Raw genomic sequence first — 12101 nt, forward strand, 5'->3', positions numbered from 1 at the left:
ACAATATGACATTTTTTTCAATGTAAGTTAAAAGTGTATAGAAAAAAATGGATAAATTCAAAAAATAAGAATCAGGTATTATTTTAAATCAGCTTAATGGGATGAAAGTGTATTTTTTTGCCCCTAATAAATAAATACTATTTACTTATTTCTACAATCTTTTTGCAAAACCGAACTATCAGGTAAATATATGATACACATTTCATTCCACAAGTAAGAATCTAGGCAGCATTAAAGGATACGAATAAACACCCCATGCACCATGACCAAATATCAGAACTGGTCATCCTATGTACATATTTTAAAATTGAAAAAAAATGACCACATTATATGGTCTTGATTTTTGCACTTCATAGTGTTGATATCAAAATTGTGTTTTGCTATTGTTCTCTTGCCAGTGCACCTGCTGTGCTTAGAGCTGCCCTATAACACTGTCGGGACATCTGTATTACCTTTAGGTAACATCATAAGAGTTATCCAGAGTAAAGAAGCATCATGCATTCATTATTAGTGTGATCTATGTTCAAGATCCATCTCTGAAGAAACCTCTCCAATTTATATAAATATATGTATACATATTCATATATAATCTATATCCTCTACTTTTCTTTCCATTATAGACACATCTGAAGTTAGGCATTATTTAAAGAGCATTAACCTCTTTCTGTGTGCATTAGGAGATTCTAACAGTATACAAAGATAACTTGGCAATGTAAAATATAAAGTGTACCTTCTAAAGTGCTAATTTTTCCCCAGGGAGGAATTTGCTCACTAGGAAAAATCAAACTCTACCAAAACAAATATTGTGCTCTTGGAATGGTAGCATAGACACCAGTTGAGGGCTTTTTTTTGTTTATTATAGCTCTGTAATTAAAACTGAAGGAATTATACCATACTTTAAAAATTGGTAGAGTTGCAAGTACACAGACATACTCTTACAAGGAAACTTTAAACATTTTGAAATTAAAAGAGAAACACTCCCCTCCCCTGAAAATAGGAATTTAGCAGGGAAATCTCACGTAACATCTGATGTGTAAATCTACTCTAGAATCATTCTCAACACAACTTCCTAATCAGATTTCAAAAGGATATACTAGCTTCAAAATCTGTATACTACAAATGCCCAGAGTTAGAGATTAGGACTCTTCATAAGGGCCCTTATCTTTTACATTTGGTAAAATATTAAAGGTATTGTCAAACAGACAATTCATCTAATAGTCCAAAGTATCTTATAAAGATAACTTATGACTAGCAAGTCACCATCATATATAGTAACAACAAGAATATAAAGTCTACATTTAAAAAGATTGATGCATGCAGTGTATCATAGCATATTACATATTTTCTAGTCATGTGCCTCAAACACAGCAACAAGTATGATATTACAACATATGTGTGTATACAGCATAGTAGCATAACAATTCTAATCAAGAAAAAAATTAGATAATTTAGGAACAATAAACTTCACAATAGAAGTGATGATTATTCTTTTAGCTTTTTCTTCACTCGTTAGGAAAAAAATACGACATTTTGTAAACATCTTCATAGCTATCTTTTTCACCATATTACTGAAAACTATTGTTCAAATAGTAAATATCTAATTGACATGGATAAAGCATGTCTTAACACACTAACACTTTCAGACAGAAACACGCATTTGTTAAAAGAAATAATAATTATAAATATTTTCTATCTTGTATTTTAACTACATTTTCATAAATAATGTATTTAAAAGTGCTGAATATAGTAGGATAGTCAGCAACGCCAGTGTAAACAGAACGTTTTGTTTTCTACTCTGCAAACTTTTTTTTTTAACTCCCATTTTGTCAAACACTGCAACAGTTAAAATATTTGCATAGGGAATAGATAATAGCCCTTTTAATCATATCTCCTGAATTCTGTATAAGTTAGAAAATCAAATTCACTTAAAAAAGCAATTCTTGAAATGTTTTAAGTTTATGGCAAAAGAAAATTACGATGTCAACCTTTCAAGTAAAATAAATGTTAAAAAGAAAACCCCAAACTTGGTTTTTTTAAAAAAACTTTAATAAATTAAAAAAATGAGAGGTAGTTAAAAAAATGACAAAGGAAACTTATAATTTTAATATCCTTAATATAAGGCCAGTATTCTTAGTGGATATAAATATGTTTAAAACTTTCATTTTAGGTTACTCAATATTTATTAAGTTTAAGATTAAAAAAATAGCCTCCAGGGGATGTTAATATTCAAATGTAACACCTTGATATAAATATGACACTGACTTTTGTGTGTGTGTGCGAGATAGGATACTGTTTTCTTGAATGTCAAAAGTACGTGCCAATGTCAGGCAAGTATTTTTTGTCTTAAAGATTTAGTAGTACATATAAAAAATAATACGGCAGCTAAAAGATTTGAGCACTGTACTGCCTTTCAATTATGGATCAGAATGGTTTGGTTTTAACATTTTTTAAATAAGTCATTTTTAAGATACTATGTGAAAACAGTTAAGGTCTGAAGTAGAGAATTGTCTTCTAGAGAACCCCTATAAAACTTTTCTTGCTTAAAAACTTAGCTTTTCTTGGATTTCACTTTCAAGGAAAATATGCCACAGCACAGATGCTATTCATCAAAAGTTTTATGATGCTACATATAGGCATTCCTTTATTAAATCCTTTCTTTATATTCCAAAACTAAGTTATCAAGCTTATTATTATTATTTTTTTGCTAAAGTACATACTTTACACAACCATTTTAGAACTGGAGAGCCAGTCTTTAATAAATTAATTACAGTATTGGACATCTGATACATAGATTCATTTTCCTCTATTACAGTTAAAAACAATATCACTCTTTGATTTGTCTTTGAGATAGAATATCTTCAAATTGTTTTGTGCTTTTTTTTCTCTTTTCTTCATATATATACATATATGAAGAAAACTCTTCCGTAATGAAAATGCCACAGTTTTGGCAGTGAACAACCAGAGGAATTCCCCATTAGGATTTTCCAACAAACAGAGATAAATAGCTCTTTTTTCATGTACAGAAATATTGGCTTCAAAATTAGTGTACTGAACACAGTATATAGCATGTTGAATATCATAGTTACAATTTAAAAATTGGCTTTTTCTGTCTTAGATATTTAAAAATGCAAACCACAGCCAACTTTTTGGCAATTATTTCTATAAGACCATATTGCACGAAAGTCCTTAAATACAGATATAAGTTATGCCATTGGCTTAAATATTAACAACAACTACATGGCAAATGAAGCAGTTTTACTTTGCACATGCAGTCTCTGGATACACTAGGAGACTGTTCATAGGACTACAAATACAGTTTGCTTGCAAGTAGAATGCGTGTTGAATGAAACAAACTTAATTTGGCAATTCATTGTTTCAGGTGGTATTTTCTCCAAACGTAACCATGGATAACCTTGATACAAAATGGAGACAAAGACCATATGGTTGTATTTTCACAGTAGCCTGAGGAATGCTAAACTGTAGTTCTCCAGGAACTCAGTTTCAGGTGTTATTTAACTACTTTTATTTCTCATCCCAGCCCTCCAAAATGATTTTTTAAAAATAAAAATTAAGATTCAGAAGTAGAGCTGGCAGTACTTTCAACAAATGACTTATAAATCTGAGAGTTCAAAAACCTTGGGAAAGAATCTCTGTGCATTAAGGTATATATCTGAAGTTGGGCATCTTCATACATGTGAGCATTAGGATCCAACAGATTTCTGTTGATCACCTCTCTAACTCGAGAATCGAGGCTGACCTAAAAAGAAATAAGAGCAGATACATTAAATAATATTTTTTCAAAAGATCTCAACTAAGTAAGTATAGATTCATGACATTTCAGAGGAACCTCACAGAATAACTCTAAAATCTTGAGGTTAGGGGCTTCCCTGGTGGCGCAGTGGTTGAGAGTCCACCTGCCGATGCAGGGGACGCGGGTTCGTGCCCGGGTCCGGGAAGATCCCACATGCCGCGGAGCGGCTGGTTCCGTGAGCCATGGCCGCTGGGCCTGCGCTTCCGGAGCCTGTGCTCCGCCACGGGAGAGGCCACAACGGTGAGAGGCCCGCATACCACAAAAAAAAACAAAAACAAAAACAAAAAAAGAACAAAAAACCAAAATCTTGAGGTTATGTTTTCAAAGGTTACATAATAACCCTACATACTTTTCTCCTTCAAAAGTTGAATTAAACAAACAAAAACCAACTTTTAAACCAGAATTTTAGTTCAGAGATCTTGGCTTACTTGGATGTATCTTTTCTACGCATTCACTCAGGAGTTTTTTTGACAATTTCTGTTCATTGTTGCGGTGCTAGAGAATTCCCTGGCCAGAATACAAATTGACGTCCTCCTATTATGAGACTGCTGGGGTAACTCTTGATGGAACAAGGTAAAAATCTGGCAGAGAGTAGTTCTCTGTCCAAACTTAACACGTATATCAAGTGCTGATTCCCGATAGTTTCAAATCCCAACAAGTCCTCCCGTGTCAGAAGGAGGACACCAGGAATGTGGAAGGGCTGAGTAGAGCAGAACGACAGCACACACTCTTCAGCTCTTCTATCTACCTGGCATGACATAGGACCCTCTGTAGCCCATACCTAGGAATACATCCAAAGGTCTCTGTACTAAAGATTAAGCAGAATATTTACTTGAAATTCAATCTCTGAAAGGAGAAATGTAAGTAGGAATTCAGAGTACCCATTAATCATACAGTGTTATTTGAAAAGTGTAAAGAAATTAGATTCTGCAAGTGATTCAGTTTTGTTTTTTGTTTTGTTTTGGTTTTTTCCTCCCTAAATGCTAATCTGATTGGAACTGGTAGAGCATGTTGAAATGGGAAGGGGGGGAAATTAAATACCAATAGATGCACACTCTGGGAAAAGAACTAAGGTCTGCTCTGAAATGACATGTTAGCAACACCCTCTAAGAGGCAAACCACCTCAGAGTCTTGATTGGTGTCCATAGTTCTCACTGTTGAACAAAGACTAGGGCATTGTGATCCACAGTTATTTGTCTCATGACGTACTCAAGTCTATACAAACCTTTCCTATTTATAGCTGAACGTTTTGTCACAAGCATTTTGCAAAAGCCTTTTTGGTTTCGGCTTCTTTTCCCACCCACTGTTTGGACTAAGCCTGGGATCTGAAACAGTCCCAATGACGGAAGCCACTCAGATTCCATTTGGTGTCCCCAGATGCCTGAGCTCAACAGCCCATGTGGCGTTGGGTTCCTTGATATACACCAGGGATGGCTGCTAGGGGAGGATGTGTCGGGAAATGGTGATCCAGACTCAATTTCTGTGGTGTAGCTAGACTAACTTATATAGAGAAAAAATTAAACGTTCCTTGGCTGAACTATATATTCTTCTCTCTAAATTCTAAAGAAAAAAGAAAAGATGTTCTGGAAATGGATCGTTTGCATTTTATTCTCTGTGTTGCTGCCATAGAGGTCATCGTCAAGTACCAAGTAATAAAAAGTACAGCATTTTTATCTAAGCTTTTTCTTTAAAAATATCATTTGTTTTTCTACTCAAAAGGAGAATATTGACATTGGAGTTTAAACTGATAGATCTTATTCTGAAATGTGGTGTTATGGTCAAGTGAATCTTAACAAACATATTCTATTATTTTTGTAAATGGTGCTCTTACTTTCAAACTTGGGAACTTTTTCTTTCCTTGGAGAGAGAAACATTAGATTAGTGATAAAGAGGTCATTTATTTCTTAAATAATAGCATAATGCAATATATGCTATTTAACATATATGTTCCCTAACACATATAATTAACATATTTAACATGTGATAAACTGATAACAGTTTATCAGGAGCTGGAATAATATTAGTTATCTGAAGACAGAGAAATAAAATAATTTGAATTAGTAAATGTGTTGAGTCTTCATTGAATAATTTAAAAATTTTTTGGCTAATTAAGAACAGTAGTGAAATGCAGTACAGAAAGTAGTACCATTCAGCATTCAGTAATCTGTAACAAAAACACATTTGCTATTTCCTTTTGAAAAATAACATATTTTCCTAAATATCTGGTTGTTTGTTTGAAAAGGTTGTCTGTCAAAAGAAGTGTAGAGAGGTCAAACAACAAGGATAAACCCCATGAGCATAACAGTCTATAGTTTCATCTTGTAGCATCTTTGTGCTTCGATTGTGGAACATCTATAATACAAGATAGTGTGGGTGGATCCCAGCATGGGCCTGAGCCATTGTCACCCTAGGATTCACCCATGATTGGATGGCTTGTAAGGCCAATGCGTAGGACTGAGGAGTTTCCTGTAAAGAACTCATGCTAGGGGAAGAGAAAGTTGAGTAGCACAAGACGAGAGCTATCCTTGGGCAATGGAAATTCTTTTCTTAGTCCTCACAGACTCCCATTTAGGTGGGGTGAAGGGAGGGACGCAGTGCAGCAATAACAGTTAAAAAACGATCTACTACTGTGGGACAGGGCACCAGAGGGCACTGAGAGACTTGGCAGCATTTAACTGGCAGTTTTAGCAGTGCTGGAAATGTTGGCAGTGTTGAGAGGTGGTAACTGAAGCTTTAAAAAGGCATAAGTGACTTTGTGACAGGACTCAATGAACTTGGAAGCATCCATTCCCACAGGGAGTAGGAGACAGAGAAGAAGAAAAGCACGTGGCTTGCAAACATAAAAATACGCACCAGCAACTCCACAAACTAACTGGGGGGAAAATGAAATGAAAGCTAAAGGTTCAACAAGAGTATGGGGGGTAAAGTGGGGAGGATGAAAACAGAAATCTTTCTAGTGTGGTTGGGAAAACCTGGGTCAAATTGAATTAAATATTATGCTTGATAGATTTCCTAGCAATGGAGCCAATTCATGTAAAATAGGTCAGTATTGGCAAAAGGGAGCACACCAAGTTTTGACCCTGTCTTCCTCTTCTAGTCATCATGGAAATTTTGACTCTTTGGACATTTTTTCGGTGGAATTGTACTGAAGATGATGAATTACCACTAAAAGTCTTTTACTCTCATAAAGACCCTCCTAAGTCAATTAATTCCTTGAACAATTTTTTTACACATAATGATTTAATTTTTCTCCCATTTTTTCCACTTTATTTTTAATTTTACTGAAGCTGCTTTACTTAGGATTATTTTCTAAGTAAAATTCTGATTAACTTTTTTCTTTTTCCTTTATAAGTCCACGTTCAATTTTACCAATTATAGTTTTTGCCATTGGAAATGTTCTTATAATTTTAACTAAATTCGGTCTTCTCACGTAAAATTTTACAGATCTGAAGGCTATCTGGTTTTCCTATCTGTTTTAATACACTTTTACCATGTGTGTTTTTAGTCATATTATTTTGTGTTGGTTATTTCTACTGAAAATAATTATAAATTACAAATAAGATTGATTATTGGAATGTGTTTCTTGGACCAAACATCACTGGTAGGATGAAGTGGAGTAACCATATTTCTGATGGCGTACAAATGATGGGAAAGTTAATCTTGTTTCTGAAGGAGAGTTCAGACATGTGGTTAAGGTTACTAGTTCTTATCGTGTCTCAAGTTCAAGTTTGGGTTCATAGAAATCCATAGTAGTATCATGAATGGAATACAATGGAATAACTCATCAGCGTATTGTAGCTGGAAGAGCATCACACTTGGAATCTGAAGATCTTAGGGTTGTGTTCTCTCTCTACCAGATATAATTCTAATATCCTTGTTTTACTTCTCTGAAAATCAATTTCCTTTCCTATGAAATGGTGCCATGTGTCCTAGAGGCTAAAGGATTCTTGTGAGACTTATACTGTAATAATATACATAAGACCATTTTGTCAACAACAAAGTTTAAGCCCAGTGTAAAGTAATAATAGTAATGATAATAATAATTGAGCATATGTATAATGACACCTCAAACCCAATGTCTTTAGGCTTTGTATCAACTTGAATTTTGCCTTCTCAGAGTGACCTTCCCTGACTAACCCTATTCTAACTACATCATTTGACCTCCACCCCCATCATAATGTTTATCACGATTTTTAGTTACTTGTTTTTGACATGATTTGTTTGTCTTCCTAAAATGAAAGCTCCATAAGGTATAGGCCAACGTTCACCATCATATCCCTAACATCTAGCCCAGTACCTGGCTCGTGGGAAGTACTCAAGAAATATTTTTTGAATGATAATATGCGTGCACAAAGAAAGGAATCTAGGAAAGTACAATCATGAGTCCTGTTTAGAAAAACTGATTTAAATTATTGGAAGTGCTAAATTCACATGATTTTGCACGAAGAAACATCTGTCTATGTGCACACATAGGCCACATGTCTTTCTCATATGCATTATGTTTAGATAATTCTGGTGTTTAAATAGGCTTTTTGCTTTTTTCTCCCTGATAGCAACTGGAAGTTTAGGGTGAAATCAGAAGAAGCAAACAGTTCCTACTACTATAAAAATTGTCATTCAGCAGAGCCTGAAAGTCATAGATTTAGTGTTTTTTTAGCTTTTTCCATTCCCACATTCTACAGAACAAGGTATCTAAGGCTGCAGAGCACTGAAGTGAGTTTCTTAGTGTTAAACAGATGGTTAAGTGGTGGGGCTGGATTACAGCCCTGGTTAAGGACAGTGCTGTCACTAGATATCTGAACACACATAGTTTTCTTCAATTCCAATAAGTCTTACAGTTGTTTCAGCATTTATAGATATTTCTTTATTCAACAGCTCAATGCTGTTTAAGTTGGTCATAACTTTTAAGCAGACTTTTTATTAAAGTTCCTTATTTTGCTGGGTTTGTCTTTTCAATACTTAATATAAGTTGCCACTGGCATCTGTGATGTGCAAGCGTACTATTCGTCTTAAATTCCTCTTTATTACGTCCATTTGTTTTCCCTTTGAGGACAAAAAAGAAAATTCACTTTTGAAAGAAATGTTATTTTTGTCTGTTTTTAGATTTTTTTTTTTTAATTTAAAATTTGGTCATTTCCCCTCTTGAAATGCATGCTATGCCGAGAGTGGAAGTTATATTGCCTCTTGGTTGTAAACATCTATTTTATAACATAACATCCAAATTATTAAAAATGCATATAACATGATCTTAAAACAACGAATTGTAACATTCAGCACTCTGGTTTCATGAAGGAAATATGCTATGTATATATAATTTTTTTTTTTTGTGGTACGCGGGCCGCTCACTGTTGTGGCCTCTCCCGTTGCGGAGCACAGGCTCCGGACGCGCAGGCTCAGCGGCCATGGCTCACGGGCCCAGCCACTCCGCGGCATGTGGGATCTTCCCGGACCGGGGCAGGAACCCGCGTCCCCTGCATCGGCAGGCGGACTCTCAACCACTGCGCCACCAGGGAAGCCCCAATGTATATATAATATTAAGAATGTAGACCTCCTTAACGTTTAACAAAGGGCAACATGATGACCCAATCTAATTAAAGTAAAATGAAAGTCTAGTGAAGAAAACTGAGGTTCTGGTTAAGAATAAAGTCCTGACAATTTTCAGTTATTTAGTTATTACCATTTTACAAATGATTCAAGTGTTCATATTCTTTAAAAATATTCTGAGTAGAAAAAAAAAAAAAATTCTGAGTAGAAACAGATTGTCTGGCTCCAAAGTGGGAAGTAGATTCCCAACTCCGATGGCCTTGCAGTGGTTGCTCTGAGCGCCATGTTAAGACAGGCTCTGAGGTTGAATCTGGGTACAGCAGTGAGGAAGACCGTGACTAACTGGCCATGACATTTGGAGGGGAGAATGCAGTAGTACCACAAGGGCCTTACAGCTGCCATTCTGGACTTGGTTTACTATCCTCTGTGCCCCTTTGAATTTTGATTTTTATAAACAAATCAACTGAATACCGAGGCCCAGAAAAAGTGAACTGATTTATCCCAGGCCACACAATTAAGTTGGAGCTGAGCATGGACTAGAATCTGTCCACCCGAGTGTTAGTTCAGTGTTCTTACTTCTATATAGTCAGGGCTCTCTGGATGGGACATGTGTTCTCTCCAGTGGTGGAAAACAAAACTTGAAGGGTGATAACACAGTATCACTAAACAGTTAGCAGTGTATTGTTGATTAGAAATGGACAAGTTTTTGCATAGAAGGTCAGTGAGATATAATATTTTGGAAAGGGCCCTGGGATAGCTAGAAAGTGAGTGCCATTTTGGGAGTATATAAGTGAGTCAAGTCATCTGACTGGGTTCAAAAGTAAATATATCTATACGTGGGCTTAAAATGTAACTTCTTAACAATTATCTTTTATAATTGCCTGCTTTGGGTTTATTCAATTTTGCTGCTAAATAATAAGTGTAATTACTATGTTGACAGGAGAGCCATCAGTTGGCTAAACAGAGGTACTTCATACAGTCCAATCACTTAGATTCTATGTTGAGAATTATTTATATGTCAGCAAACAAGTGGACAAATGATAAAAATTTGAATTTTACCTCTGCCTCTGGTATTTAGAGAATATTAAAGGAGAGAGGCTATTACACTAAATATTAGTCTATTTAGTTTAGGAAAGGTCATGTTCTTATTCAGGAAATAATATTTTAATGACTTTTTGGTGAAACTCATGTTCAAAGTAAAGAAATTTGGTTAAAACAAAACTCCATTACTTTTGCAAAATAATGAAAATCCAATAATTTATATTTCAGTAATCAATAACTATGATATCTCTAAACTGTGGCCCAGAGAAGAAGTAATTTTGTGAAAACTAAGTATTTTACAAAGCTCCATCAATGAGTGACATCTGAAACTCAAGAGCTGTGAGAACAGTGGGGAAGTGTTTCCCACAAAAACTTAAAATTAGAAAATGGAGACTGTAAAATAAAGGAATTGTATGTACTTAATATAGAGAGCACTTTTTCTACTAACATTGTTTTAAAATGGGACAGTCATCATTTTAAGAGGATACATAGTACAAAGGAATGGACTAGATAATTTAAACAATAATCATTTTCAAATGATACGTGTTACATATTTGGGGGAGAGAGATGGGATAGATAATCTTCCCAAAGACTCTGTAATTATGTGTACTTATGGACAAGAGAAGCACATCTTGGGGCACATTTGGATTATTTGATATATTTGCCACGTATTGCAATATTAAATAAAAATGAAGGTGAACTTAATATACTAATAAAATTCAAGTAGAACTGGTTAGATGCTGAGGTTCTAGAGAGACCAGAAACCTGAAGAATGTATTTTTAGGATGCAGAATTTTAATGGTGTTAGAAATACAAAGTGGCATCAGTAATAAATGTATTGAGGCTATAGAAAAATTTCTCCCCACCTTGTTTCTATGAATACTTTTTCTGTGTTAATGCAGGAAATAAAAATTAAGACAATCTTTTGTGTATCCAATTCAAGGTTTCTCATTTTGCTGAGACAATGCTATTGGAGTACTCTGGAATACCAATGGCACGAACGGATACATCTTTAAAAAATTACTTAGGTATATCTGATTAGAAGTGAAATAGCTTATATAGCATCCCAAGCACAGAGCTGATAGACCAGACGCAAACTCATCTTACAGATTTAAAGGTAAGGGCCGCACCAAACGCTGGAGGAGACAGATACCTGTCTCTAGGGGATGTAATAAACGTCCACGTGCAGGAGAGGGGTGTGGAGGATAAAGTCCGGAGGCAGACAGCACCAGGCCAGAACACTTAAATGCACAGGTAAAATCACAGTGGATTAAGAGAGACAGAAAAGACAGCAAGAGGGTGGCGTGCAGAAAAGAAGGCATTCTAGGCAATTCTAAGTTCAAATTCTGAAAAGCCCTGCTGGAACTCAGTCCCTCGGCACTTCAGAGGCCAGGCACACTCTCAGCCCCTCCCTCACCAAATGCTTGTTAACTCTGGTAGCGGGACCGTTTCTCAGGAGCAAACTGATTTTTAGAAAGCTAATGGAACGGTGTCAATCCGGTTGCTTGAAACGTTCCTTGTTTATCAGGTACATTCTGGCAATGGGAAAAATAGCTTGCACTTATAAATAACAGGAAAACCAGAACAAGTAAAATGATTGCCATCACACATCTCTCCCCCAAGAATATTAATGGGTCCTAAAGGGTCATACTTCAGTTCTGTAAAAATTCTATCATAAGCATCAACATGGCAGGGTTTCTTTTGT

General features: G+C 35.4%; 1 protein-coding gene across 1 annotated transcript in view; it reads right to left on the reverse strand.

Annotated features, from left to right (window-relative positions):
• Window positions 1-2290: 2290 nt before the first annotated feature.
• The window catches only part of RGS17 (regulator of G protein signaling 17), an 83069-nt gene continuing 73258 nt past the window's right edge, over window positions 2291-12101 (reverse strand). The window contains exon 5 of the mRNA XM_079939134.1: window positions 2291-3757. Coding sequence (XP_079795260.1) covers window positions 3569-3757 — 189 coding nt within the window. The 3' untranslated portion in view covers window positions 2291-3568. The remainder of the gene's footprint in view (window positions 3758-12101) is intronic.

The sequence above is a fragment of the Stenella coeruleoalba genome (genome assembly GCF_951394435.1).
Source record: "Stenella coeruleoalba genome assembly, chromosome: 12".
NCBI lineage: Eukaryota > Metazoa > Chordata > Mammalia > Artiodactyla > Delphinidae > Stenella > Stenella coeruleoalba.